General features: G+C 34.7%; 1 protein-coding gene across 1 annotated transcript in view; it reads right to left on the bottom strand.

Annotated features, from left to right (window-relative positions):
• Nucleotides 1–26,583, bottom strand: part of FLT3 (fms related receptor tyrosine kinase 3) — a 70,833-nt gene that overhangs the window by 13,395 nt on the left and 30,855 nt on the right. The window contains 9 exon segments of the mRNA XM_051986529.1: nt 1,354–1,436; nt 3,945–4,092; nt 5,560–5,670; nt 7,759–7,863; nt 7,955–8,087; nt 8,184–8,290; nt 11,080–11,255; nt 12,917–13,016; nt 13,664–13,770. Coding sequence (XP_051842489.1) covers nt 1,354–1,436; nt 3,945–4,092; nt 5,560–5,670; nt 7,759–7,863; nt 7,955–8,087; nt 8,184–8,290; nt 11,080–11,255; nt 12,917–13,016; nt 13,664–13,770 — 1,070 coding nt within the window.

The raw sequence follows: 26,583 nt of genomic DNA, 5'->3' as shown, positions 1-26,583 counted from the left end.
CTAAAAGGATCTGGCAAGTCTATGTTAATTATAACAAACCACTTTAATGGCATAGTAAAGATAGTTCATATTTAGTGAGACTTTTATGATTTGCAAATTATTTCTCACACAATTTATGCTGGGAAGAAGATGAAGAAAAAACATGATTATTTCCATTTAATATATATGGAAATCAAGGTTCTGAAAAGCCACTTGATTTCAAGGATCACACAGATAGAATGAAATATCTTGGGCAGGATTTGCACCCAACTCTTCTGACATCACTCCTCACACCGATCTGCCTCCTGAAAACTGACCTAATTAAACTAATTAATTCATTTAAAAGATGAAGTTTCTTCTCTGAAATTTTCTCCTACTCGTCTCTTTTTTTAAATTTGAAGTTAGGAGTAGAAGTAAAATATACCTAAAGATGTGTAACAGTCTGTCATCATTTTCACTAAATATATTTAAGAAATAACCTATGTTTAGCTTGCAAGTAAATTAAAACACACATGTAGACATGACTGCTCACTAGATATCTAACATCCATAGGAAGCAAAATCAATGCAAATAGAAAAGGATGCTTCCTTACACAAGCAAAATATGACATGACATGGATGATGATAACTCTAACATATGCTAGAATGACACTTTCTTTCCTTGCTTCTTTAAGAAGTATGTTGGTTGATCTGTTACTCCAAAGTCTTAGACATAGTTTTAAAATGAAGCAAAGGACAACTTTGGAAATAATGTTGTTTCTGATTAGTCACTTTAATCAGCTGAAAATAAAATTTTAAGCATAATAATAATAATATCCGATGGATAAAACAATTTACAAAATTTACTGAGCAAGTTTGACACAATCTTTATATGTATATATACATATATAATAAACATATGTAATATATATATATGTACACATATACTTTTCCATTTTAACTATAAAATATATGGCTGTTAATAAAAGTTTTGTGTGAAGCTAGCTGTTATAATAGAAGAGGACAATAAATAAGGTATCTCAATTTGTAGCAGTTTTAAAAACTGCTCTATCCCATTGTCTCATTTGATCTTCAAAAGAATATTGTGTGGCATTATCCCTACTTTGTAGATGAAAGGCTCAGAGATATTAAGAAGCTTATCCAACACTACACTACTGGCAGGACTACATCTAGAATACAATTTTTCTGATTTCAGCTTCATTTTCTTCTATCATTTCATGCTACCTCTCCAGACATGTAATAGCATTTCCACATTGACGGTGGCCAGCTTTTAGCTCTTGGACCTATTTCCTTTTTCAGTTTCAATTTATTAGGAGAAAATATTTTCATTACTCAGCATTGGCTAGTCCTCATGGGGTTTTCCATAATGCTTTACCTTCAGAATAAAATGAATTCCCATTGAATCCAGAGGTCAGATCAAAGTCTTGGCTTATGTGAAGTCCTCCTAAACCAGGCATTCTATTAAACAAAGAACAAAACATATTCCATTATTTAAATTCTCTTTTTGAACCAATGTAAATTGTAATTAAATGCTATAGATGATGTTGTTTGTCCTTTGCTCTGGAAGAGGACCATGACATCAGGGAGGGGATGCCATGAATATTGTGAATTGGATTTAAGTGAGGGAGGGCTGGGCAAGGTCACCTGCCTCACTTTCCCTCCAGAGCCATCTGATCCAACATAACCCAAAGAATACCTGACCTTTGAAATGAAAAGCAAAATACTTGTTTATCCTCTTTTTATGATTTAAAGCATTTAGATGATTCCTGAGTTCAACATTTCTTGCTGAACCAGAAGAAATTTTGCTCATAGTTATAAGTTTTGAGCTCTTGAAAGGCTAGTCTTCTATATAGTGAAGAAGTAGAAGAGAACCAACAGGTTAATTTTTTTTCTCATTTTGAATTTGGTCTTAAGAGTTTATAACACTTTCCCAATAATATAAGAAGTAATTATAATTTCCCCATGCATATAGATATCATATTTTTACATTAGGGATTAACTTAATGCTCAATGCTCAAATGGATCCTTTTTTATAATTTTGATGTCTTTTTCCAAAAGAAAAGAGTAGAGGGAAAGCTGTAATCTAATAATTGTTAACACAGTAGTATTCAATAAGTGATTATGTATGTATTTTGTTGTTGTTGTTGTTTATTGTATTAACTTTTTGTGACCCCATCTGGAGTTTTCTCAGCAAAGACACTATAGTCGTTTGCCATTTTCTTCTCCAGCTCATTTTACAGATGAAGAATTGAGGCAAACAGGATTATATACCTTGCCCAGAATCACATAGCTAGTAACTGTCTAAGGCTAGATTTGCACTCAGGAAGATAAATATTCCTAACTTGAGGCCTAGCAGTCCAGCCATTTTAATACCTAGCTTCCCTGATATATAAATTACATGTGCAATATAATTGTGTATAATAAAGGATTATTAAGGGCTTGTAAAATTAAAAGGGACCTGAGAAATGCCATAGAGGGGTGGCACTCATTATCATCATATAAGAATAATAAGCTTTTTGTAGTGTATGAGGAAGAGGATAATTTCTGAAAAATCTGAGAAGACTTGTATGAATTGATGAAAAGTGAAGTGAACAGACTAGGAGAACAATCTATACAGTATCAGCAATTGTAAAGATAATCAACTCTGAAAGAATAAGTTAACTTTGATCAACATAACGAAGCACCACAATTCCAAATGATTCAGAAAAACTAATTTTTTCTTTTCTTTTTTTTTGAGAAGGGGAAGGTTGTGGCTACTGAAAAAATTTTTTTTGCATGACTATATATATTTGTAATAGGTTTATTGTTCTTGCCTTCACATTACATGGGAGTGAGGGAAGAAAAGGGAAGGAGAGGAAGAGAATTTGGAACTGAAAAAGAATTAAAAAGTCTCTACTCTTAAAAAAAAAAAAAAACTTTCCCACTGATATGCATATAATCATGACTATAGAATTCTAATAAAGAATTAATAAAGCATAACTGAAAGGGGACCTCAGAAAGGTGCTTTGGAGGAGGATCAGAACTGTGATTGATTTCATTCCTAGGGGAAATTTCCCAGCAAGGAAACTCCCTCTAAGAACACAGGCTAGAACTGCCTCTCAGAACTTATGTTAGAGAATTGACTGGGATTGGGATGGGGTACATGGGACTAAAAAATTAAGTGAATGGTTCAAAATCATACAGCTAGTATGTTCTAAAACCTACGGCTTCCTGGGAACAAGGTTGATTCTCCTTTCCAATACACTGCAATAACTTAAGCATCAGAAAATGCTTAAATAACAAGATTGTATTTTCTATATATTTTGGAAAATATCTACTAGAATCATTCAATAGCTTTTGTTCATGTCAGAACATGGGTTCTCTCTCTCCTACCCTCAGGTTGATAGAGAATATGGAAGGTTAGTCATCCTTACATCATCTTTATTTTATAAGATGATAAGATGTGTGTGATATGTTGTTTCTGTAAACTTCTAGAGATACAAGTAAGCTTCTTTTTCCTATCATTTTGCAATAAATATATCTTTTTATATAAAGTCCAATCTGTGTGTGAAAAACTAATTCTTATAACAACCTCAATACCTAAGAATATGTTACATACTTTGGAATTCAAATCAATACTTTCTGACTACAACCTAAGTAATAATTAGAAGACACTGCTGTAAGGATTAGAATGCTTTTAGGGACATACTTTAGGTACTAGAAGAATCTGTTACAGATATTACATTAAACAGCAGAAAAATATCATTATCCTAAATTTTTTTAATAAAAGAAAAAGGAGAAAAAAAGGCCAAAAAAAAAAGGCTTTTCAAAAATTGCTCAGCAAACTCATCATTGAGCACAATCTTGGACTTTTAATCCACCAAGTAGGTACAGAGATGGAAACATGGCTCTTTGACATTTATTTTACATTGCAATGTGTTAGTGATTTTCTATTGTGCTTTTTTAAAACTACCACTTATCTTTTACCTGGAACTTGAATGGAAAGTGGGATAAAAGCTAAAATTGTGCTGTTTGAAGACTTCTGTCCATGTCCTGTGAAATTTTTCTCTTTTACTTCTTAGATAATTTAGAAGATCCCCATAGCAACAGTATTCAAATATCAAATAAATTGGTCCTGAAATATCAATAACAACAACAGTAATAATAGTTAATGTTTATATATTATCTCAGTTAAAATGGTTACAATTTTAATCATAAATACATAAACATATAAGTGTGTATATAAGAAAACATACAACAATAGGTTAGAATAATAAAGATTTTTTTGGGGGGTCTAGGCCACTGATTTCATCAGTATAGGGACTTCCTGTTGTGGAAACTCCCTTTATCTATGCAAATCAATAAGAGCTTTATAACTTAAAGTCTTAAGAGAGTTTCCTGGAGGTACTAAGAGCTTAACCCAGGATTCTGGGTTAAGATTTGAACTCTGGCATTGCTGACTCCAAGGTCTTCCTCAGACTCTTCAAGAATAGTCCCATGTATTTGAATTCACATTATCCAAAGTAATAATCATGCAAAATGTGGTGATTGGTTCTGGGCCAGTGGAAATATGCAGCAAGAATGCAAATGATATGACCACATCAGGAGATTCATTATTCACACTGATTGCTACCTCTGAATTACGATGACAAAGGGTTTATATCCCTTCTGTCACAGGAAGATAAGTTGCTTAGCTCTTCTTCAACTTTACTGAGCCCCATAGTTCATAGTCCAATTCCTTCCGAGGTTCCATTTTAGCCCTTATTATCTTTGCAACAATAAATCTGAGTTTCATTTTTGTGTTAAGGAATGTGTTAGACACACCATAGGAACTTATTAAATATTGTTTATTGGTTGTTTAAAAAAAGACTTTTTTTCTCTTTGGGAATTCCCACTTTCTTTGTGGAGGAGGAATAGATGTCTTTCCATGCTTTGGGTATGCAGTACTGAGATTGGACAGGATATGGGCACATATGTCTTGGATATTCCCAAGGAAGAATGAACCAGACTGTAAATGCATATTGACTTAAAAATCCACAAATTAACATTATGTTTTATTGTATTTTTATTTGCTTTGTTAAATATTTTTCAATTGTGTTTGCATCTGGTTTAGGCCTCACTTAGGATCTTTGCTGATTGCAGGGACTAAGAGTTTGATACCTCAGCTCTAGACAATTTCAACTGAAAAAATTTTCAGCTTCTGCTCTGGCTACACTTTCTATGAATTATTTATTAGTAGTGTCTACTGTGTTCCAAGTACTATGCTAAGTGCTTTACAGATATTATCTCAATTGAAATTCTCTAGAGCTGAGGTGTCAAACTCTTAGTCCTGTGCTTGGTTTAAATGGCTTAGGGTTATGTGATGATGTCCATATAAAAGCATATCTGTTCAGTTATCTATTTCTATAACACACTGCCTCTTGTCTGAACCTTTAGCCTTTTGTTTCTTTTTGTTTTCCTAGTGCTTAGCACAGTGCCATACACATAATGAGCACTAAATCTAAAAAAGTGTTGGAAGGTCCTACATACCATCTTTTTCAATAGGACCTTCCTAAGTCAATCCCTTAATGCTCTTGATAGAATGGGAATAGATGATCATTACCTGACAGTGTGCAAGCGCCTAATAGGTTCACAATATTCTCGTGGCTTCCAATGTGAGTCATCATCTTGAGTTCTGACATGAGAGCATCTTTTTCTGAGCGGTCAGACTTTTCTGTTAATGGAAGAATATACATACATCTCTAAACTAAAACAACATTAATCTTTAAACTAAAATAACTTTAAAAATACTAAAAATTATATTTCCTTTCCTGATTTAAGAAAGGTTCATTTAAATTATCTAAGTACAAGATTATGAGAACAAAAGGTTGGAAGGTGAATTATTTGAAATCAAAAAATAAAAAGTAGATATTAATTTTTTTAAAGAACTAAAACCTACATGACCTTCTTGTCTGTTAGATCTATAGTTTGGGAGTTGGAAGCAATAGCTTCTGATACCCCTTCCAGGTCCAGATCTATGATACTATAATAGCTGTCCCTACCAGCTTCAAATGTCTCAAGTGAAGTTAGCAACTGGAATGAATTTTATAGGGATCTATGGATTTTAATGAAACATTCCTATAACAAATGAGTTCCCTATTTTACAATAAGGCTCAAAGGCCTCTAGTCACATAGCTGAACTGGTCCTTCTTGCCTCCCAGTAGAACTGCAATTCAATAAGGAGAGGAGCATATTATCCTGGTTTTAGGCCAGCTAAACACCAATTATAAAGAGTTTGCTACATTCCACCCTTCTCATTGAGAAGAGTATAAAAATGTTGTCCTTCTAAGGAAGAAGTGCCTCTAACTATCTTCCTTCTTGGGAACTCAGGAAGTTGAGTTTCCCAGATTCCTGACACTGTTCACTATACCACCTAGATGCCCCTCTAAATCTCATGTTAATTGTTTTTGTGCAGATCACATGTCTATAGCAAGAAGGGACTTCAGATGTCATCCAGTCCAGCCCCCTTATTTTATAGAAATGGAAACTGAGGCCCAGAGAGGTGATAATTTGCCCAGAGTCCCAGAGGTACAAACTGTCTCAGCCAGGATTTGTACTTTGGTCCCATGATACTCTATTCAGTGCTCTGTCTACCATCTCTTCTTTAAAGCAGATATTAGTATTAAGACTTCTTTCTAATCTCTTCACTAGACAGAATCATGTCTTTGTGTTCCCTTCCTATGTTTAACTTTGCAACACTAGTATAACAATGTTGTTATTACTATCGACAATTTTGTAACACTTAAAAATTTTCAAGGTTGTTTATGTATGTTATACATAATAACCCATATCAAGTCATTATTACAGGGATTAATATCCTTTTACAGATGAGGAGACTGAGACTCTGAGAAGTTGAATTTTTACGACTCCCCTCTCCAACTTATATTTAAAACTAAAAGGGACTTTTTGTTTTAGACTGACTCTCCTTCTCTCACCAGGCTAAAAGTACAGAGCTCCTCACAAGGCCGACCTCCACTCTTGATTGGTACAAGAGTTTTCACGTGTTCTGTTTCAAATCTAGGCCAGTTTGCTACTCCTTTCCAAAAGCTTATAATTTAGATGCCCAGCTATGTGCGGACAACTGACTGGCTTAGCCCACTGTAGCTTAGAACTCTCCAGATCAAGAATGCCACCAGTCTCAGCTTCTCTGGTAGTAGACACTATAGACATAAGCCATGTCTAGTTGTAAGAGTCATTCAGAGACTGTCTTGTCCAATCTCCTTGGCTATCAGAATTAAAACTTAAGCATATGCATTATTCTTGTTCTGGGGCTCCGTGATTGTGACTTTCTCAAGACTGACTTTTATGACAGTAACAGAAGAGGTAGCATCTACTTGCAGCAAGTATATTCCCACCTAGTTTCATGGCAAATATAGATTCTCATGAATACCAAAAAAATCACAATGGTAGCTTATATTTTCTAAGGACCACAAAGCATTTCACATTAATAACATTAATGTTTAAGGTTTGCAAAGTAGTTTGTAGTTTGGGAGTTGGAAGCAATGGCTTCCGCAAATATCACCTCATTTTATCATTATAACAACCCAGGCTTGTAAGTACTATTATTATCTTCATTTTATCACTGTGGACACTAAGGGAAACAACTTGACTAGGGTCACACATATAGTAAGTGTCTGAGACTGGACTGTGCCACCTAGAACCCATCACTTCTCTTTATCATGACCCAAGTACAATAAATAATTTAGGGACCTAACTTAAAATGCAAAAGTCTCTTTGGTGAGGACATTCAGCTTTACTGTACCTTTCAGCATTTTGACAGCAACTTGGATCGAGACTCCAGTTTCACTAATTCCGTAAGCTGTAGCATTCATCACTTTTCCAAAGGCGCCTGAGCCTAGGACCTGTCCTGAAGGGCAAACATGGGTACATATCTGTTTTAGTTTGGGGTCAGGAGAGCAATTCCATTGTGCTATTTAATTGCAGTCTACATATCTTACCAAATTCTAGGTTTTCTCTTGGAAATTCCCACTTAAGGTCATATTCAAATTCTCTGAAATCAACATAGAAGTATTCATTATCTGATGAGCCCATCACTTGTACCATCTGCAGTTGACTTTCATACCTATATTGCTTCAAATAAGGAAAATGGAACCCATTAAGAATAATGCAGAATGTTGCAAAAGTAGGGAACAAATTTTTTTTGTTTTTTACCTTCTTGGTTTTTACCTTTCTGTACTTGTGAAAAATGAGTGTGAGTAAAACAGCAATGAAGGGCAGACAAAATCCAATAGTGGTATAGAAGGAAATCTTGTCTTGGATATTAGGAAGAGATCCTGAAACAAAATAATGTTACTAAACAATGATTTTTGTTGTTGTTTTGTTTCTACACTTTAATCAGTGACTTAGATGAAGGCACAATTATTAAATTTTCAGCTGACAGAATGCTGGGAGGGATAGCTCCAATCATTGGATGGCAGAAATGAGATCCAAAGAGATTATGACAAGGCAGAATGAGAGGCTAAAACTAATCAAATGAAATTTAGGCATAGGACTGGATTTGTGATTTTCATTGGTTTATAGAAAACTTCTAGATGAAGAAATTCCCTCTATCAGTGCAGATCATCACCTGAATTGCTGTCTTCTGCCTGGAGCCCTGATGATTTTAAATGACTTGCTGTATGTCACATGTGTCAAAGGCTGGACTTGAACTCTGATGATGCTGGTTTTGAAGCTACTCTTAAGCCACTATACCAAGCTTCCTTTCAAGAGGAGATTGAATAGGAACAAATGTAAGATTAGGCATTTGGACCAAAACAAAGAATAACTGCCTAAGTATAGGATATGGGAAAACCAAGATTCAATAGCAGATTTCATGGAAAAAGTCCTGGGTGGGGAGGTAGAGTGGATGCTATATGTTCAATATGAATCCACCAGTACCAACCAAAAAAATCTAATGAAATCCAAGGCTATATTATTTAAAGAAATAATATGTTCAGAATGAGGGATGTGAGAAGCCATTCACCATAATCAGGTGAATTATTTTCAGTTCTTTGGGCTGCAATTTAGGAGAAATGTTGACAAGAAAATATACCACAGAATAATCAGAATATGAAGCTATGATATGAGTTTGAAGAAACAGGGAATATTCAGGCTAAAGCAAATAACATTTGGGGATTGGGTATCATTACTGTTCTCAAAATTCAGAAAGATTGTCCTGTGAAAGAAGGATTAGATATGTTTGGTTTAGTAGGTAGAATCAGGGCCAATGCATAAAAAGTATAGAGAAGTATATATATCACATCAACATAAAAAAGAATTTTCCAACAATTAGGGGATGGTGAGTATGGAATAGGTTCCTTTATGAGCTAGTGAGATCTCTTATGAGGCAGAATAGATTGGATAAATTGGAATACAATTCTAAAGGGAATTGGTACTTTAAGGATTGATCTTCCAGCCATAAGATTTTATGTTGCACAAATCTTCTGTTTATTATTATAACAACAGTGTATATTAAAATATCATCTACTATTTTAATAACTATGACCAATCTCTCACCTCCATAAACAAATATTTCAAAGCAACAAAATTCAACAAATATCACAAGCAGCTAGGTAATGCTGTAACTAGAGTATTGGGTCTGGAATTAGAAAGACCTAAATTCAAATCAGGCCCCAGATACTTACTAGTTATCTGATCCTAGGTAAGTCATTTAACCTCTTTCATCTCAATTTCCTCAATTGTAAAATGGGGATAATAATAGCACCTAGCTACTCTGTGGTGAGGATCAAATAAGATAATATTTGTAATGCACTTATTACAGTGCTTGGTAGTAGTAGGCATTATATAAATATTTATTTCTTCCTTACTGATTACTTAAGACTATGAGGCATTCTCTTGTAAATAGTCACAAACCACATAGATTACAAGCCTACATATTCAGAATAACAAATCAAGCACCCTTCAGATTTGAGGTGTTAGGTGTGAATGAGAGATTCATAATTTTCATTTCAGAAGGCAAAAACTGAGATTGATAGGTAAAAGATTTCGTGTGGCAGATTTCAACATAATATAAGGAAGAACTTTCTCGTAATCAAAGCAGTCTAAAAATGAAAAACAGATTCTTTCAAGGGATGAAAATATTCAATTAGGCTAGATGATCCCTTTTAAGAAACATTGTAGTGAACATTCCTGCATAGGTTAAGGGGTTGAATTAGGTGATCTCTGAAGTCCCTTTTAACCATACAGTTCTGTGAAAAAGACAGAAACCTATTTTCTCACTGACACCATAATCTTATGTATGGAAATAGAATTATGTATGTGTGTGTGTGTGTGTGTGTGTGTGTGTGTGTATACACACACACACACACACACACACATATATTCTCTATAAGAAAATAATTTATTTACATATATACTAAGCAATTTAGAGAAGTTTTAGTAAGATCTTTTATTATATGGATATCAAAAGTGTACAGAGTTAAATGAAGAAATTATGTTTTGGGCAATCAGCCACATTAAATATTATTGCAAGTTAATAAGCCCCAAGTTTGCTGAAGTTAAATGGGTGGGTGGGTGGGGGAAGGAGGCATCTAAAACACATCAGAAAACAGCAGGCAAGCAAGAATGTTAACAAGAATGAAAAATAGAACTGGGTTGCCAAAGTGCTGAGTTTAGATCTGGAAAATGTCATTTTTCAATTGCTGTTATTTTTTGTTAGCATTATGGCAATTTCTAGGAACTGTTTTGTTCCCTGAAGGCAGAGATGGCATGTTTATCAGATTTTCAGTGGCAATATATTGAATGGCAAAATAGAGATTCAAAAATGTTATGACATACTAAAATAAAATGCAATTTAGACATAAGAACTAGACCTGAGTTTTTATTGGTTTATAGAGAATTCCGGCAAGAAGATTCCTTTTGTTTATAGTATTTTAGATCTCTTCCAAGAAATTCCAAAGCACTTGATGTTACTGGGAATTTGTGTTTGACTCACAAAACCTCTTCATACATTGAATTTATTTCCCTTTGTAAAGTCCCTTTAATTCTGAACCAACATGGGTAGACAAGCTGAGCTGTAGGGAGTTCCTGTAGCTTTTGCATCATAATGGAAATGGCATAGTACCTGGGGAGTTGAAAAGCTTTGAGTCACAGGAGGAGCCCAGTGAATTGTTGGCACAGCATTCAACTAGGAGTCCTTTGAACTGCTCACTCAGATTCAGGGTGCTGCTCGATGTCCACTGTCCAAACACTTTTCTTTTGGCTCTCTTATTCCAAATCCCTTCCGTGATTTCTGTGCAACTGAAAAGAAATGGTACCCACAGGAAATTAGGCCATTGCCATGGGTGTCAGGTGCAATGCAGCATTAGATTTCAGTTCAAAATCTCTGCAAAACAATAATATCAAGTACTTTGAAATATGTTAGTGAATTTTATTAAATTTCCCCCCTATCTTGTCATGTAAACTCTTTTAAAATTTCATTCTTTGTGCAGGGTGGGGAATGAAGGAGGGAGACAGCTTGGTACTATGTAACAAAAAAAAATTGCTCCCTGGAATTTATCTATCTCAAGGAAAAAAAGCCATGGCGCCTGCTCTCTTATTCAGTGTTATGATCAATCATGATCCTAGGGAATAGATGACAAAACAAGTTTTCCTCTTCACAGTTAAAAAGTTGGGTGACTGTAGGTGTGGAATGTTGCCTATCTCATTAGGCAACAACTGAGTTTTGCTCAGTTTTTCTTGTTCTTTATAAGGAAGGATTCTACTGATTAGTAAGGGGAGGGATGCATAGGAGAAGGCCTATGGTGCAAATAAAAGACATTAATAAGATTTTGGGAAGAAAATACAAATTAATAGATGATAGCTTCTGCAGTATCAATTGATTCCTCCTTTAGTGTCTTAATCCTTTAAAAGCTTTATATTAAAAAAAAGAGAGAGAGAGAATAGCATAAGAAAGATTGTGTAGTAACTCTGATTCTAGCTGGGTAAGCTTTAACTTTGTTTCACAAACTTCCACTGAAATTAAAATCTATAAAGATTAAATGTCTCTCCCAAGGTCACATAATAAAGAGTGGTAAAAATCACATATCCACCTTTGATATAGTGTTCTTTTGACTATACTATACTGACCTTTTTCTCTTTTTTTTTTTGAATAATTAATTTTTTGTTACATTTTAAGTACCAAGCTGTCTCCCTCCTTCCTTCCCCACCCTGCACAAAGAATGAAATTTTAAAAGAGTTTACATGACAAGATAGGGGAGAAATTAAATAAAATTCACTAACATATTTCAAAGTACCTTAATATTGTGAAATAGTTTTTCAGCATTATCTTTTCACTATTAATTTATTTTCTATGTATATATATTATTTTTCACATATATACAAATATGTATGTACACACACACACACACACACACACATGTGTGTGTGTTGTAAAACCATACTATGCATGTTTCTATTTATTAGTTCTTTCTTTGGAAGTGGATAGCATCTTCCCTCATAGGTTCTTTATATTTGAGCATTTGTAATACTTAGAATAACTCAGTCATTCAGTTATTTTTCAAACAATATTGTTGTTGCCGTATACAATGTTCTCTTGATTCTGCTCATTTCACTCTTCATTATTTCATGCAAGTCTTTCCATGTTTTTCTAAAATCAACCAGCTCATCATTTCTTACAGGGCAATATTATTCCATCACAATCATATACCACAGCTTGCTTAGCCAATCCCCAATTAATGGTATCCCTAGACCACCTGCTTTCAAAGATAACAATAGAATGTTAAGTCCTTGAGGTTGGACCTGTTTAACTTTGGATTCCCAGACCCTAGTCCAGTGCCTAGTACATGTATGAAGATTCTTAATAAATGCTTTTGATCATTTGAGTATTGATCACATGAACAATGTAGATTGCAGGTGCAAACAATTCTGCCATCATAACAGGAGAAAATATCTTCATTTACTTGTCTTTGCACTTTTTCCAGGTCCAAGATGGTAAAGGGTAGCCATCAGAGTAACAAGAAGTCTGATTTATTGATATATCCATTTTTACTTGAGGTTTCCCTGTAAAAAACAATGAACATGAAAAAAAAAAGTCGGTATAATATTATACATCTAGATTGGGTTCTAAAAGACATAAGGGTACAGGTGATCTTGGGAGGCACAGCTGCCTTCTCCAGAAGGGAAGGGCACCTTGAATATTCTGCCATTACTCCTGGGAAAGCTTGGACTTCCTCTGCCTCTCTTCCACTCCTGAGTCATAGCAAGCCTTTTGCTTTACACTGCTTTGTTCTGCTGGGAGCTGCTGTGAAAATCTTTGTTTCAATTTCTCATAGCTTCAAATCAGTTTCAGGAGCTATATGAGCTTCAAAAGGTACACACTTTAGTATTCTTTTCTTTTCAAAAGCCAAAGGAATGGGAACAAATAGCAACATGAAGACTGTATTGAAACAGTTTCACCTTTAATCAACACTAGCACTGGAATATTAGGGACACTGTAATGAGTTGTCATATTCAGAAAGCACATGGAATGAATCTTTTAAAGATTTTACATGACAAGATAGGGGAGAAATTTAATAAAATTCACTAACATATTTTCAAAGCACCTTGGTATTTCAAAATAGCTTTTTAGCATTATCTTTTCACCGTTATTTTTGTTTTTTAAATTACAAAGTATTAATGTGTTTAAATTTTCTGCATTTTCAACTTACTTTTTACATAAAGTGTAAATGTTTTTGTGAACTGAGCATCCCCATTTTCTGCATGGAAGGTATATACTCCTGGCTGGTGCTTATGGTCACAAAACTCTGATGTGCTGCTAGAAAAAAAGAAGTGTAGACAAGGTTAGCGAGATAATTATGTGAAATGCTGAAGAAAAAATGATTGCCAATTATTATGTGTAGGCTATATCTAATTCAGGCCAGTCTTAAGCTATAGGAGCAACATTAGAATGAAATGAGATACTTATTGCCCATCCAAAAATTAACAACTTAGTCATATCCTTTAAAGGCTATATATTTTTTTTGGTGGGGGAGGGAGGACATAGCATAAAGAAATGAGAAGTAGCTGTGATAGTATCTATGTGGGTTTTAACTTTTTGTTTCACAGAAACTTCCATTGAAACCAAGGCTTCTCCCAAGGTCACATAGTAGAGTGGCTAGTTCTCTTAACACAGTAAGTATATGTCTGGGTCTTTAGTGGGAAACTTCATGCTTGACATTTTCCCCTCATAGTTACTGGGGCAGTGACAGGCATTCCTTGAATATGCCAAGGAAATCTTAAGAGCTAAAATGCCTCTGCTCATCTCTCATGGGAACTCAGAATTGTGGGAATGACTCCAAGAGATTTGAGGATTATATAAACTCCATGAGGAATCTGCTTCCAGTTCAGTCCTATTTGCAATGGAGAGTTTTCTTAGGGGAATAGAATGGCTCATGCTCTTTCTTTTCTGATTCTTGGCTGTTCCTCTGAGATTAAAATGCAGCCTTACCACAAAGAAATTCAGAATCTGTAGAGTGTTGAAATACCATAGAAGCATAAGGGTGGGGGTTAATTAAGTCAATCAAATAATCCCACTTTAAATTTTTTTTAAAAAAGTAATAAGGTACCCTAAGCAGGTACCTAGCCACATCATAATCACTCAAAAAATAGGTTTCAAGCTAAGCATGAAGAAAACTCTCAATCATCTGGAGAAATGATTGGGAAGGAAAAAAGTACTTCAAACTTAGTTGCTGATTCCCACCTCCCTTCCTTCAATTGAGAAGAACCTTATGAACTTCAGAGATCTGGAGCATTTCCCCTGGGTGTACTAGTGGCATCTCTAGATCGACTGATGGTAGTGTCTGCACTGGGAACCAGAGATAGAGACAAAATGAAGATTCATAGGTTTACAAAAAGCCCAGCAGTAAAGCTACACCACAAATACGGGAGAATTCATGAGTAATACTCCACCAATGGGAGAAAAAGATTTCTAGCAACCAAAAGTTGTTCTCCTTAACTACATGTGCTCCTTAAACCTAAGCCCACTTTTCTCTAGATTCCATATGTATTTGTGACACAAAGTATCTTAGACTTTAGGGAAGACAAAAAAAAATTTTTTTAATCAACTGTTTCTTCTATACCACCTTAGTAAATGCTTCTTTCTAAAATTGTCTGGCTGACCAATGGATATCAATCAGCAATGATAATGAAGCACACCAGTGGAGATTTTTGAGCCAATAGTATTAAAGAAGGATCTCACCATTCCTCAGTGGTACTCCTCGAACCCTGATGAGGTAGAGGCACCCATCCTTACTCTGGGAAACCTGATTCATCAGAGTGAGTGTAAACCAGGATAAAGACCCTCTGAGTCTAAATCTGTTACAAGCACAAGTAGAGCTTTGGTGAATAGCTCTTCAGCATTGCTACAAAGGTAAAAATAAAAATGTTTACTAAGAAAATAAAACAAGGCAAACTAGAAGGTGCAATGGATAGTGCTGGGCTTAGTTAGGAAGATTTGTTCTGAGTTCAAATATAACTAGCTGTGTGACCCTGAGCATATCATTTAACTCTGCCTTAGTTTCCTCATTTGTAAAATGAACTGGAGAAGGAAATGGCAATCCACTCTAGTATCTCTAAAGAAAATTCCAACTGGGGCAGCTAGATGGCACAGTGCATACAGCATTGCAGAAGGACCTGAGTTCAAATATAGCCTCAAAGACTTAACACTTATTAGCTGTGTGTCTTTAGGCCTTGCAAAAAGAAAGAAAGAAAACTCGAAGTGGGATTATGAAGAGTTGGACGTGATTGAAAATGATTGATTATCAAAAAAAATTTAAAAATAAAACAAGCAATAAAAAGAACAGATATAAAACATTTTCTAAGCTCAAAGAAATCAAACACAAAAATGGATTTCTATCACTACAATATTTATGAGATATGGCTTAGTAGATAAGGGACCAGCCTCAATATCAGGATACTAACTATAACCCTGAGGCTTATACTTAGGCCTAAGTATAAGCCCACACCTAATACCTCAATGGCTTAGCCAATTCTTTTTTTTTTTTTTTTTTTTATTTTGGAGGCAACTGACCCTTGCCCAGGGTCACACAGTTTGTAAGTGTCTGAGGTCGGAGCTCCCTACATTAGTAAATCACACACAAAGACAAAAATATCTATCTATCTATCATCTATTTATCCATTCATTTACCTATCTATCTGGCATTATTAGCCTTCATGCTTCGATATTAAACAAATTTATGATCCACACACCAGGTTTCCCTATGCTAGGCAGATTAAGGGCAGAATTATTTAAATATAAGTGGTGGTGATTATACCAAATTTAGAGACTTCTGGAAATCATTAGGTTGGCTAAATCGTAATCTTAAAAAAAACAATTTTTATAGCAGCTCAGGTCTTCCAAATGTTTGTAGATCAAATATTAGTCATTTGGGTGGGGGAGTTGGTAAAGAGAGATAGCAAAGTCTTGGTCTTTGATGGTCTTGATTGGGAAAAAAAATTACCCTATGTTTTACACAGATCCTTAGGAGGTAATGCTGCCTCATTGCTGCAGCACAGATTGGGACAAGACCTTCTTCCAAAGGTCTTTTCCTTTGGCTACAACTCCAAAAATCAACTTCTAGTTTGGATTTTCCTTTCAGGAATTTGGTCTATGTTGCTGGGGCCAAATTTACAACGATTCTCTTCCATGCCATTATAAGGTACCCTATTCTCTTGCCCCACCCTTTTCTTTGCAAGGGAGTTCTGTCTGGATAGTATTTACACCATATTAAAACTACTATCCCAGCCTTAGGGGTGTGCAATATGACATGTAATTCTGCATCAAGGAAACTTTTCTTCCTCTTTTCCCTGGTTAGAAAAACGATCTAACAAACCTCTGTACATAGTGAAATCACACAGGGCACTTTACTGTTTTGTTCCCTCTCAGTCCCCAAACAATCCTTCTACCTTTTATCATGACTGAGCATAACACAAAATGACTCTTGGCTTCCCAAACCTCCCTGGGATTTTCAAGGGGACTAACCAATTAGGTTTTTGGTATTTTCAAAGCCTCAGTTTTCCCCTGGGTTCTTTCCTAAAACTGGCCATCTGGCAGTAAGCATGAGATCAAGAAATTCGAGTTGAAGGTGAAAGAATATCTTTGTGACTAAGAAAATGTATTCTTGTTTTAGCTAAGAAAGGGTTTTATCCTTTCTATGATCAAAACACAGGTCATTTTCACTTTCCCTTTGGTGACTTAGAGAATTGCTAAGAGAGGTTGGGAGTGTTTTGGGTAGCTCACAAGGTAATTTTAGCATAAAACAATGAATAACTTATTCAAAGAGCAAGGAATTATCAAAGTCCCATCAGAATTGAGAGAATAATAGAGAAGGCAATGAGGAAGCTGAGACCTTCTGAAATAGGAGAACTAAGAGCTGACAAGTTTGTAGGCAGTTTTACACAGAACCAAAAGACATATGATCAGGAAGCCAGGGAGTGATTTTATCTCTATCAGCCTCCTGATCCAGAGAGGCTAATTGAATGTAGTTGGCTCAGGTCTATCCTGAGCTATTTAAGTTTCTCTTTTGAATTAGACAGAGCTAGTAAGGTGTGGATGATACTTTCCTCTGACCTCATGTTATATTTTGCTCAACAGATGCAAGCATTCTTTACTCCATTCCTAAGGAAGGAATTTGCAGAACTACAATTGAAAATTGGTTAGCCAAATATGTCATGCACTATGAAAAGATACCATACTTAATTCTTAATGGTCAAAGAGGTGGGGGTTTGTGTCTGTTGTTCTTTTCTCCCACCTCAGAAAAGCTCCTGGTTTGGAAATCCCAAACCTCTTGGTTTCATCATTTGATGAATCAATTATTTATGTTGAAAAGCCACTTTAGGAATTCTTTATCAATTGTGACATAATAAAATGAAGTGAGGAAATTACAAGGAAGGATAAAAGTGGTCTCTTAAATTTTGATGAATGGAAATTTTTCCACTTAAGTTTATATTCTGTACCAGCATATAATAGTACAAAAACATGCTATTCTGAAAATTAAGGTCATTTTCAAGATAAAGTTTTAGACTAGATTAATTCTGGCTTGTCTTTCAAGGTTTAATGCACATTTTTCCCCTTCACATACTCTTATGTTCTACCTGAACTGGCCTACTGACTATTCCCTAACTTGGCATTCTATCTCCTGCCTCCAAGCCTTTTTTAGAATTTAATTTTTTTTTGCATTAAAATTAAGTAGTGATATTGGACTATAGCTCTCTTTCTCTGCTCTCTGTTTTAAGCATTAAATATACTTATCTCATAAAAAGAGTTTGGTTGAGTGGCTTTATATCATCTACATTTCTCAATATATTCCACTTCTCTTCCCCTCACATGGATACCTTGTAATGAACTTATGGGTGAACATGCATAAAAAAAGGGCAGGTATGGATAGGTCATAATCTGTATCATTAGAAAAAACTTCCAAATCCTCACAACTTATATTAGAAAATTCCATATGGTTTTGTTACCAAAAAAAAAAAAAAAAAAAAAAAAACCGAAGAGGATATAAGTAATTACTAACCCATAAGCCTATTTTTTTTTTTTATTAAATCTTCCTGAAAATGAATTACATACATAGCAAGGGTAACCTTGATAATAATATGAAAAAGGAACCAGCAGATTTTCACAAGTAATTTTCTATAGTAGACTATATTTTCACAGTGACACAAATGAAAAGGGCAGAGAATATAAGATCTCAATGTATTTAATGATTTTAAATTAATTTTAATTAATTTTTTTTTTTTTACTCATTTGAACAAAATAAAGCTTTAAAGGCTCTCCTTCTTCTGGGCATATCTTAAGATCATATGAGATTCCTTAACAAATGAGATTCTTCTCTTATAAGAGAAAACTTTATCTAGTGGTTTTCTGATTATCAATGTTAAGTGACATAAAACAAGGAAACAAGTTCAACAAAGATGTTTGCCACTATCATGGAGGTTGAACAAGTCAAAGAGAAAGATTTTTTAATCATTAGGGAGATCCTCCAGATGTTCTTCTCTGCAGATGATATTAGGCTAATTACATCAAGCCCTTGACAATAGTCTATTTAGTGATATTCCAACAATTGTGCAAGTGTTGGTACTATCATTATCCCATTTTTAAAGATAAGGAAAATGAAGTAAAGAAAGATAGGTCACTTGCCTAGAGTCACACAACTACTAAGTGTCTCAGGCAGAATTTGAACTCCAGACTTCCTGACTTCAAATCTTTCTCCTATGCCAACTATTGGTTTATATATGTATCTGGACAGACATTGCAGCTGGACAATAGATTTGTGTCCAGAATTGAATAAGAAGAAGAGTTAAATAGATTAAGTTAGAAAACCAATCAGTTTCAAGGAGTCACCTGAAATGAAAACCAATCTTTTTTCGTATCAGTATTCTCCTGGTGACAGACCATCACAATCAATAAAGAATTAAAATTAAGAGTAACACACAAGAGGAAGAATAAAGAGACATGGAATGGCCATAGTACATTACTTGACAATCCAGACATGATTTAACACATAAGAAGTAGCATAAACAACCCTCAAATGAATCCCTGATCTTATCATGGTGGATGAGATTCCTGTAATGTTTCCAGCTGCAACAGCTACAAAAACAGCTACATTACCATCCTTGCCTATCCTATGTGACTTTTGTCCATATTATCCACTAAGTTTATCATGTTTGCCTACAATGTGCTCATTAACCTCTTTTGATTTACCCTGACATTTAGAAGACACTAGTGTAGAACATTCATTCCTATCCCTCATTCTCATCATGTGACTAGCCCATATTTTTTTTCTATCACATATTTCCTTTATGAAACCCTTCCTTCAGTTTGTTGTTCCTTATTTGTAACATGTTACAGCCTATTCAGACTTACTACTATGTTACCGTTGTTCCCTGAGTTTTAATACTCACTTTTAAGTTTTCAGAAACTATAATGCTCCATGACACATAGAAATGATAAAATATTAGAATTAAAAAGATGGACTTCTGTTTAGGGAAAAGTTTTAAGTCATTAAAAGAGACATGCAATTTTCTAAAGGCAATACAGCCTTGCTTAATACCCTTTTTCTGTTTAATACTGAGCTCAACTCATTGACTATTTACAATGACTATTGTAGCTACAGATTCTAAAGGATGAGTTCTATACAGTGTCCATCTAACTGTGTATGTCATAATATGGACATCAGGCATTTCCAAACATTTGATTTTTCTCTTATAAACTGTGAAAGTAAACTTTTTGGACAGTTATGGCTCTCATCTAGGAGGTTCTATAATGTACTGGAACTTGATGCAAACTCTATAAATCATCTATAGGTAGATGATTTATAGATCATCATTTCCATGAAGAATCCCTATGTGCTAGATCTCTTGCCTGATATTAGCAAATATCTTTGATACTTCTTTCTGTTGAGCTTCAATTGATGTGAAAGATCAAGAAAGGCATCAAGGAAAGTTATCTGTGGTGTTCCATCTTTTAAGGACTCCTGCAGTTCTAATATATGCATGAGGGATATCTTGTTGGAAGAAAGTCTTTAAGATGGCATTTTCCTCTATCAAATCAAAAAATTTTACTTGGACCCAGAAATATATAATAAGAAAACGTACAATATGTGGGCTGTAGTGAAAGTGAAGGATGGCTAGTCTAAGTGTGTCACTTGATGGATTATATGTCAGATAGATTTTGAAAAATAGATGTTTATGAAGCATTTAAAGGTAGAAATTGTTAAAGACCATGCCTAAGTGAAGAGGTAGGTCAATTCTCCAAAAGCCTTTACAGCTGTGAATCAACACTTGAAGGAGTTGCAAAGCAGTCTTTACTAATATAGATGTTCCTTGTGAATTGGGAATGAAATAAATTGGAGGCAAGGGGGAGGAGGAGAGAGGTCAGAGAATGCAACTGCCTCTCAGTCTCCTTGTATCATCTTGTATCATTATCATCATCGTCGTCATCATCCTCTCACAAAAAGAGATCCATTCTACAGGTCTGAGTTAGATCTCCAGCAGCCACTGGCAGGTGGCTCCTGTTTCACAACAAGAAATGATAAAAAAAATGCCTCAAATTAAAAAGGTGTGAATTACACTCTGAACTGCTGGAAGAAGTACCCATACTGACAAGGTCACAATATTGACATAATGTGGTATTAAGCATACTATTAGTAAAACTATGCCCATTTCTAGTATCCACAATTTAAGAAGGGCATGGTTCAACATTTTAAAATAAAAGCTGTTAGGAAAGTCTGAAGAAGCAAAAACAATGGAGAAACAATATAATTTAAACATAGTAGATGGTAACCAGAGAAAGGGGTTTAATTCATAATAATTTTACAAAGAAATTATGGTTCAACATTTTAAAATAAAAGCTGTTAGGAAAGTCTGAAGAAGCAAAGACAATGGGGAAACAATATATATTTTAACATAGTAGGTGGTGACCAGAGAAAAGGGTTTAATTCATAACAATTTTGCAAAGAAAATATGTAGACTTTTTGGTTCAAACACTTGGAATCAAAAATGAGAAATAATTAGCATTAAAAAAAAATTTAAATAAGCTTTCTTTTCTAACCTAACAAGACATTTGTGGTGTTCTCATGCCTTGCCCTCACGTTCCAGTTTCAAAGCCTTTACCTAAATTGTTCCTCATGTTTAAACCAACCTTCCTCTTCTGGCCTAGTGTTATGAGTATAGTGTTTTCCCCTGTCTTAGTGATTCTCAGCCTTACTCAATTTTTTGCAATATGCAGAAAATGTCTCATTTTTTATAAGCAATAATGTAAATGTATAACTGAGAATATTATAAAAATGGGTTGGGAAAACCTAAAGTTTTAATCAGAAAGAAAGGACAGAGAGAATGTCCACTCAGAGAGAATGAATGGAATTAAGTAGAGGAAATGAGCTGAAAAAAAGATCTATAGGGCTAAAGAGTGTGGTCTAGTGGCTCAGCACTTGGGAGAGGAAGGCTAAAAGATTATTCTACTTGAGCCTAGGCAAGGAGATTAGGAATCCAGACACAAAAAAAACTCAAATGCTTACTTGGTGTTCAGGAGAGCTAAAAAAGAACTAACTCTGATTTAAATATAGAAATAATATGAAGACAAGAAGGGAAAGTAGACTTCTCAAGATGCCAGAGAACAAAGACCTGAGCAGGTGCCAGGCAACAGAAAGCAAGCAAAAATAAGTTTAGAAACTGGACAAATGGTTCCAAAGTCAGGAGAATCCCTAACCTAAATGAGGCTATGGATCCTTCCTACTTTGTTTATAAGTACACAGTTTATAGCTTAAAATACCATACAGTATAAGTTATTTTCTATACTCTAAGTGAATGGCTGGGTAGGATATAGCTAATCATTCACCACTGAAGGGATACAGAAAAGAAAAGGCATGAGGACTGAGATCAGTTGCTGCTGTGGATGGCACCAGAGTTACAAGAGGTTATGATGAAGGAACCTCTTCTTGGGCTTCTCCTAGTATTTTATCACCCCTATCATAATACATCTCTTTCCTTCTTCAACTAGTAGTTCAATGCTTACTTCTTCCAGAAAACCCTTCTGTATTAACTCCAAAGTTTTCTCTGACCCACTTCTACTCCCTAATACATCTTTAACATATTTCTTTAATTACACATCATTCATTACATGCTTTTACCCTCATCAATTCTCTGAAGTTCTGTGATCACCAGAACTAGACTGGTGTCTATTTATGTCTGTTTCATGCCCTTAATATACAGGTTTTTACCCATCAGCATTCAATTGATATGTTTGTCAGCTTTAAGGTTTTGATATAATTTACTATCAATGAAAAGAAAGAGTATTGGCTCTAAATTCATAAGAATTGGGTTCAAATCCTACTTTTGATGTTTATTACCTATATGATAAAGTGTCATAGTGGATAGAGTACCAGGCCTGGCAACAGGAAGATTCATATTCCTGAGTTAAAATATGACCTCAAACACTTACTATGTGACTTGGCTATGCCACTTAACCCTGTTCTTTCCTCATCTATAAAATGAGCTGAAAAAAGAAATGGAAAAACATTCCACTATCTTTGCCAAGAAAACACCAAATGGGGTCATGAAAAATTGAAAATGATTAAAAAAAAATGACTGAACCTATATGACTTCTTAGGTAAGTGACTTTAGAATCTTGGACCTTAGTTTTCTCATCTGTAAAAGAAAATGATCAGACTAGATGGCCTCTGAATTCTCTTCCAGATCTAAATCTACAATGCCTTTGAAATGAATATCATTTAAGGAACAGTAAAATTTGAGGGCTAATCAAGACTCAAGTTATATTGGTTGAGAAATGATTAAATTGTAATATTATTCTAAATAGTTTTAAGTCACTAGTCAGAGACAAACTTAACTAATTTTGGGGTTCCTGATAAAATGTGCAGACTTAAATTTTATAAACTAGCAGAATCCAAATCTTTGAAACACCATGCATCCCACATTGATTCAACAAGCATTTATTTGACTAGAAAGAGAATATTAGGACTTCTGGAACGTTGCAATTTAGTCAAGTGTAAGCAGAGTGATTTTTCAAAGGAAGGTCAGGCTCAATTAACTTCAGTGTGGTATTTTGAGGAAATAACTAGTAAAACTAGAGAAGTGAATCTGTGAAGGTAAGGAAGCTGTAGGAAACTTGGGTATAGTTAAATAGTAATGGAATATTTAACTATCAAAATACTAATGGAAATTTTAAAGATGATTTATTACTGAGTTCAATCAGATTAGAAAGGCCTATACTGAGTAATGGAGAAACAAAGCCTCTAATAACAGAACTAATAACATACCAGAATTAAGATTTTTGCATATCACCAGAATCTTAGGAAGCTATAATGAAATTACATCTCTATGACTTACTCTCTAGTGACAATGAATATCATCTAGCTGAAGAGGCTTCCCTCTTTAGCCTATGTTGAGCTCCATACAAAGCTATGAGCTAATTCTTAAATTCTAGAAATTAGGAAATCTTCTACTGTTTAAAAATTTCCACTGACTAAAGTTTAAGTTTAAAAGAGCCTTAGAGATCATGTGATTCAACTCCTTACTAGAAAATTGGCCTAGAGAAATGACTTGTCCAAGATCACACCACTCTAGACTGCATTCCCTCCATGGGAAATCCTGATTTCCTTCAAAATTTAGTTCAAGCAATACCTTCTATGTGAAATCCTTTTTAAACCCAATTTCCCCAATATTAGTTCTCTCTGTCCTGAAATACCTTATATTTATCTAGCATACATTTATATATGTACACATTTTCTCTCCAGAATGTAATCTCCTTGAGGGAAGAGACTTTCTGTCTTTGTACTCTAGCACCTATCACAGAGCCTGACACTTAATAAATAAACACTTAATAAATGTCTGTTGATTGACTGATATAAGTAGAAACAAGCCTCAGATTCAAGTCTCTTGACTCACATTCCTCTAAGTCACATTGTCTTCCTTTTCTGGATTGCATGAGAAATAGAGCTTGAGAATAGTATTTTTAATATTATTTCTGGTGAAGATTCTTTGCACAGTTCTTGATTACATTTCAGGGAAGATGAAGAGGGAAGTATGAAGATCAGCTGCCTATTGCTCGTGGTTATAAATACCATACCTAAATAGAGATCCCTTCCTCAAGATACGATACATTTCTTCTGTTGCTCTGGACAACTATTATGGTAATTTTCAAAATTTACTTCATAATTTAATTGAAAACTGGAGAACTACAAAATATATGGAATGATGATATTGCTACACTAATTTCATGTGGTTTTCTTTTTTCCAAACAAAGAAAAAAGCAAGCTATCCAGAGCATGTTAAAAGAAAATCAAGGTTGGACACAATATAAGATATTTAAGAAGCAGGAGAAGACAGAGAAAACTTAGTGATAGCTTTGAAAAATGTCATGACATCCCCTACATTTTACATGTTTAGAAAACTAAATTTCTGAGAGATAAATAGGTTTCCCAGTGACAAGTAAAAAACATTAACATTATATGTCCTCTTGCAATGAATGAAAAATTAATTGATGAAAATGACATTTTATTATAGAATTATTTCAAGTAGTTCTTTACCACTGTCAGCCCATACAAAGGTAAGCATGAAGGATGTTGAGTTGTGTGAAGGATCATAGGTCCCAGACCTATCTAGAACATCTAGCCTAATCCTTTCATTTACAGAAAAGGTCAGGGGAGGTGTAGTGATACATCATGCTTGTAGCAAGAGTCAGCCCTTGGTCTTCTGCACAGGGATCAACTGATCTGACCCATGTTCAAAGAAAAGAAGAGATAGTGTTCTCATTGTGTTCTATATGCACACATACACACATAGAGGCCAATCAATTCAACTTGTCATAAAAAGGGTTGCCAACCTATGGTCCATGTGGCAAAGAGAGTCTTCCCACTAATTATTACAACTATACCTGCTGCTAAAAAGAGCTATGATTCCTACTCCATGGAATCAGCCCTCTAATACTTCTCCCTTGTAAGTGTTTCTTAGTCCCCTAGGCAATAGGAGGGAGACCTTTTAAAAAAATCTTTTTAAAATCCTCTTTTTAACTGATGCCTTTTGTATTCTCATTTCTGAAAACGTCCCTCCTTTCAACCCAGTGAGCTTTTTCTTGTAAGATTTAAAAACAGAGATGAAAAAACAAAACAGGCAAGCAAAAGCAAACCAACATAGCACAAGTCTAATGGCATATGTGATATTCTATACCCTTATTTCCTTAGATCTCTAATGCAGAGAAGGAGGTCATATAACTTTCAAAGGAAGAACTCCTTTCTTCTGCTTTAGAAAACAATGCTTATGGTCAGGGTGTAATTCCCATTTGAATTGTTAGCATCACAGGGCTCACTTAGCACATACTGCATGCCTTGCAGTCTTGCAAATGAATTTTTGTCCTAGAGAGCCTAGAGGAGAGACAATGGAAAGATTAACATAAATCTATCACCACTATGATCAAAAAGGTACACCAGAAACATACTTTATGAAAAGTGAGTCAGCATCACTTCTATAAATGAAGGAAAGCATGTCCAACATTTTAAACAGAACCAGTTTCAAAGGGCTCAAGTTCACCCTAGATCTGCACTGACATGTCATTTGCACAAAAGTAAAAGCATAAATACCATTCATTCAACATGTCATCTTATACCATAAAAACCATAGCTAGTACTTATGAAATGTTGGTAACATAGCTAGTAAGCGAAAGTGTAAGGGAGAAGGAGGAATCAAATATCCCTATGCTAAGTAAGAGTCAGAATAGAGCTGCAGACTCAACTTTAAAAAGAACCCAGCTTCTGCATTTCCTCTTATTTCTGAATAATTTGAAAACTTTTGTTTTATGGTTTGAAACTTATTTTAACACACCTAAATGTAATGTTCCTCACTTATATTTTCCTGTTTTAGGAGTTTTACTTCCTCAGTTCTCTGAAAATGTTCTAGAGGAGAAGTGCTACACAGAAATCTCAAAACCCTCATAATACTGAGTTGCATGCAACCTCCCAAGGAATATTATACTGCCTGTTGTCCCTTTATTCATATTAATACATAAAGAGAAATAAGGATGTTGGTAATGGGAGTTTAAAAAGATGCATGGTATAAAGAAAAAACAAACACAAGTTTG

Source organism: Antechinus flavipes, chromosome 3 (assembly GCF_016432865.1).
Source record: "Antechinus flavipes isolate AdamAnt ecotype Samford, QLD, Australia chromosome 3, AdamAnt_v2, whole genome shotgun sequence".
NCBI lineage: Eukaryota > Metazoa > Chordata > Mammalia > Dasyuromorphia > Dasyuridae > Antechinus > Antechinus flavipes.
The sequence above is the reverse complement of the archived record's forward strand: the minus strand, read 5'-3'. Positions and strand labels throughout refer to the sequence as shown.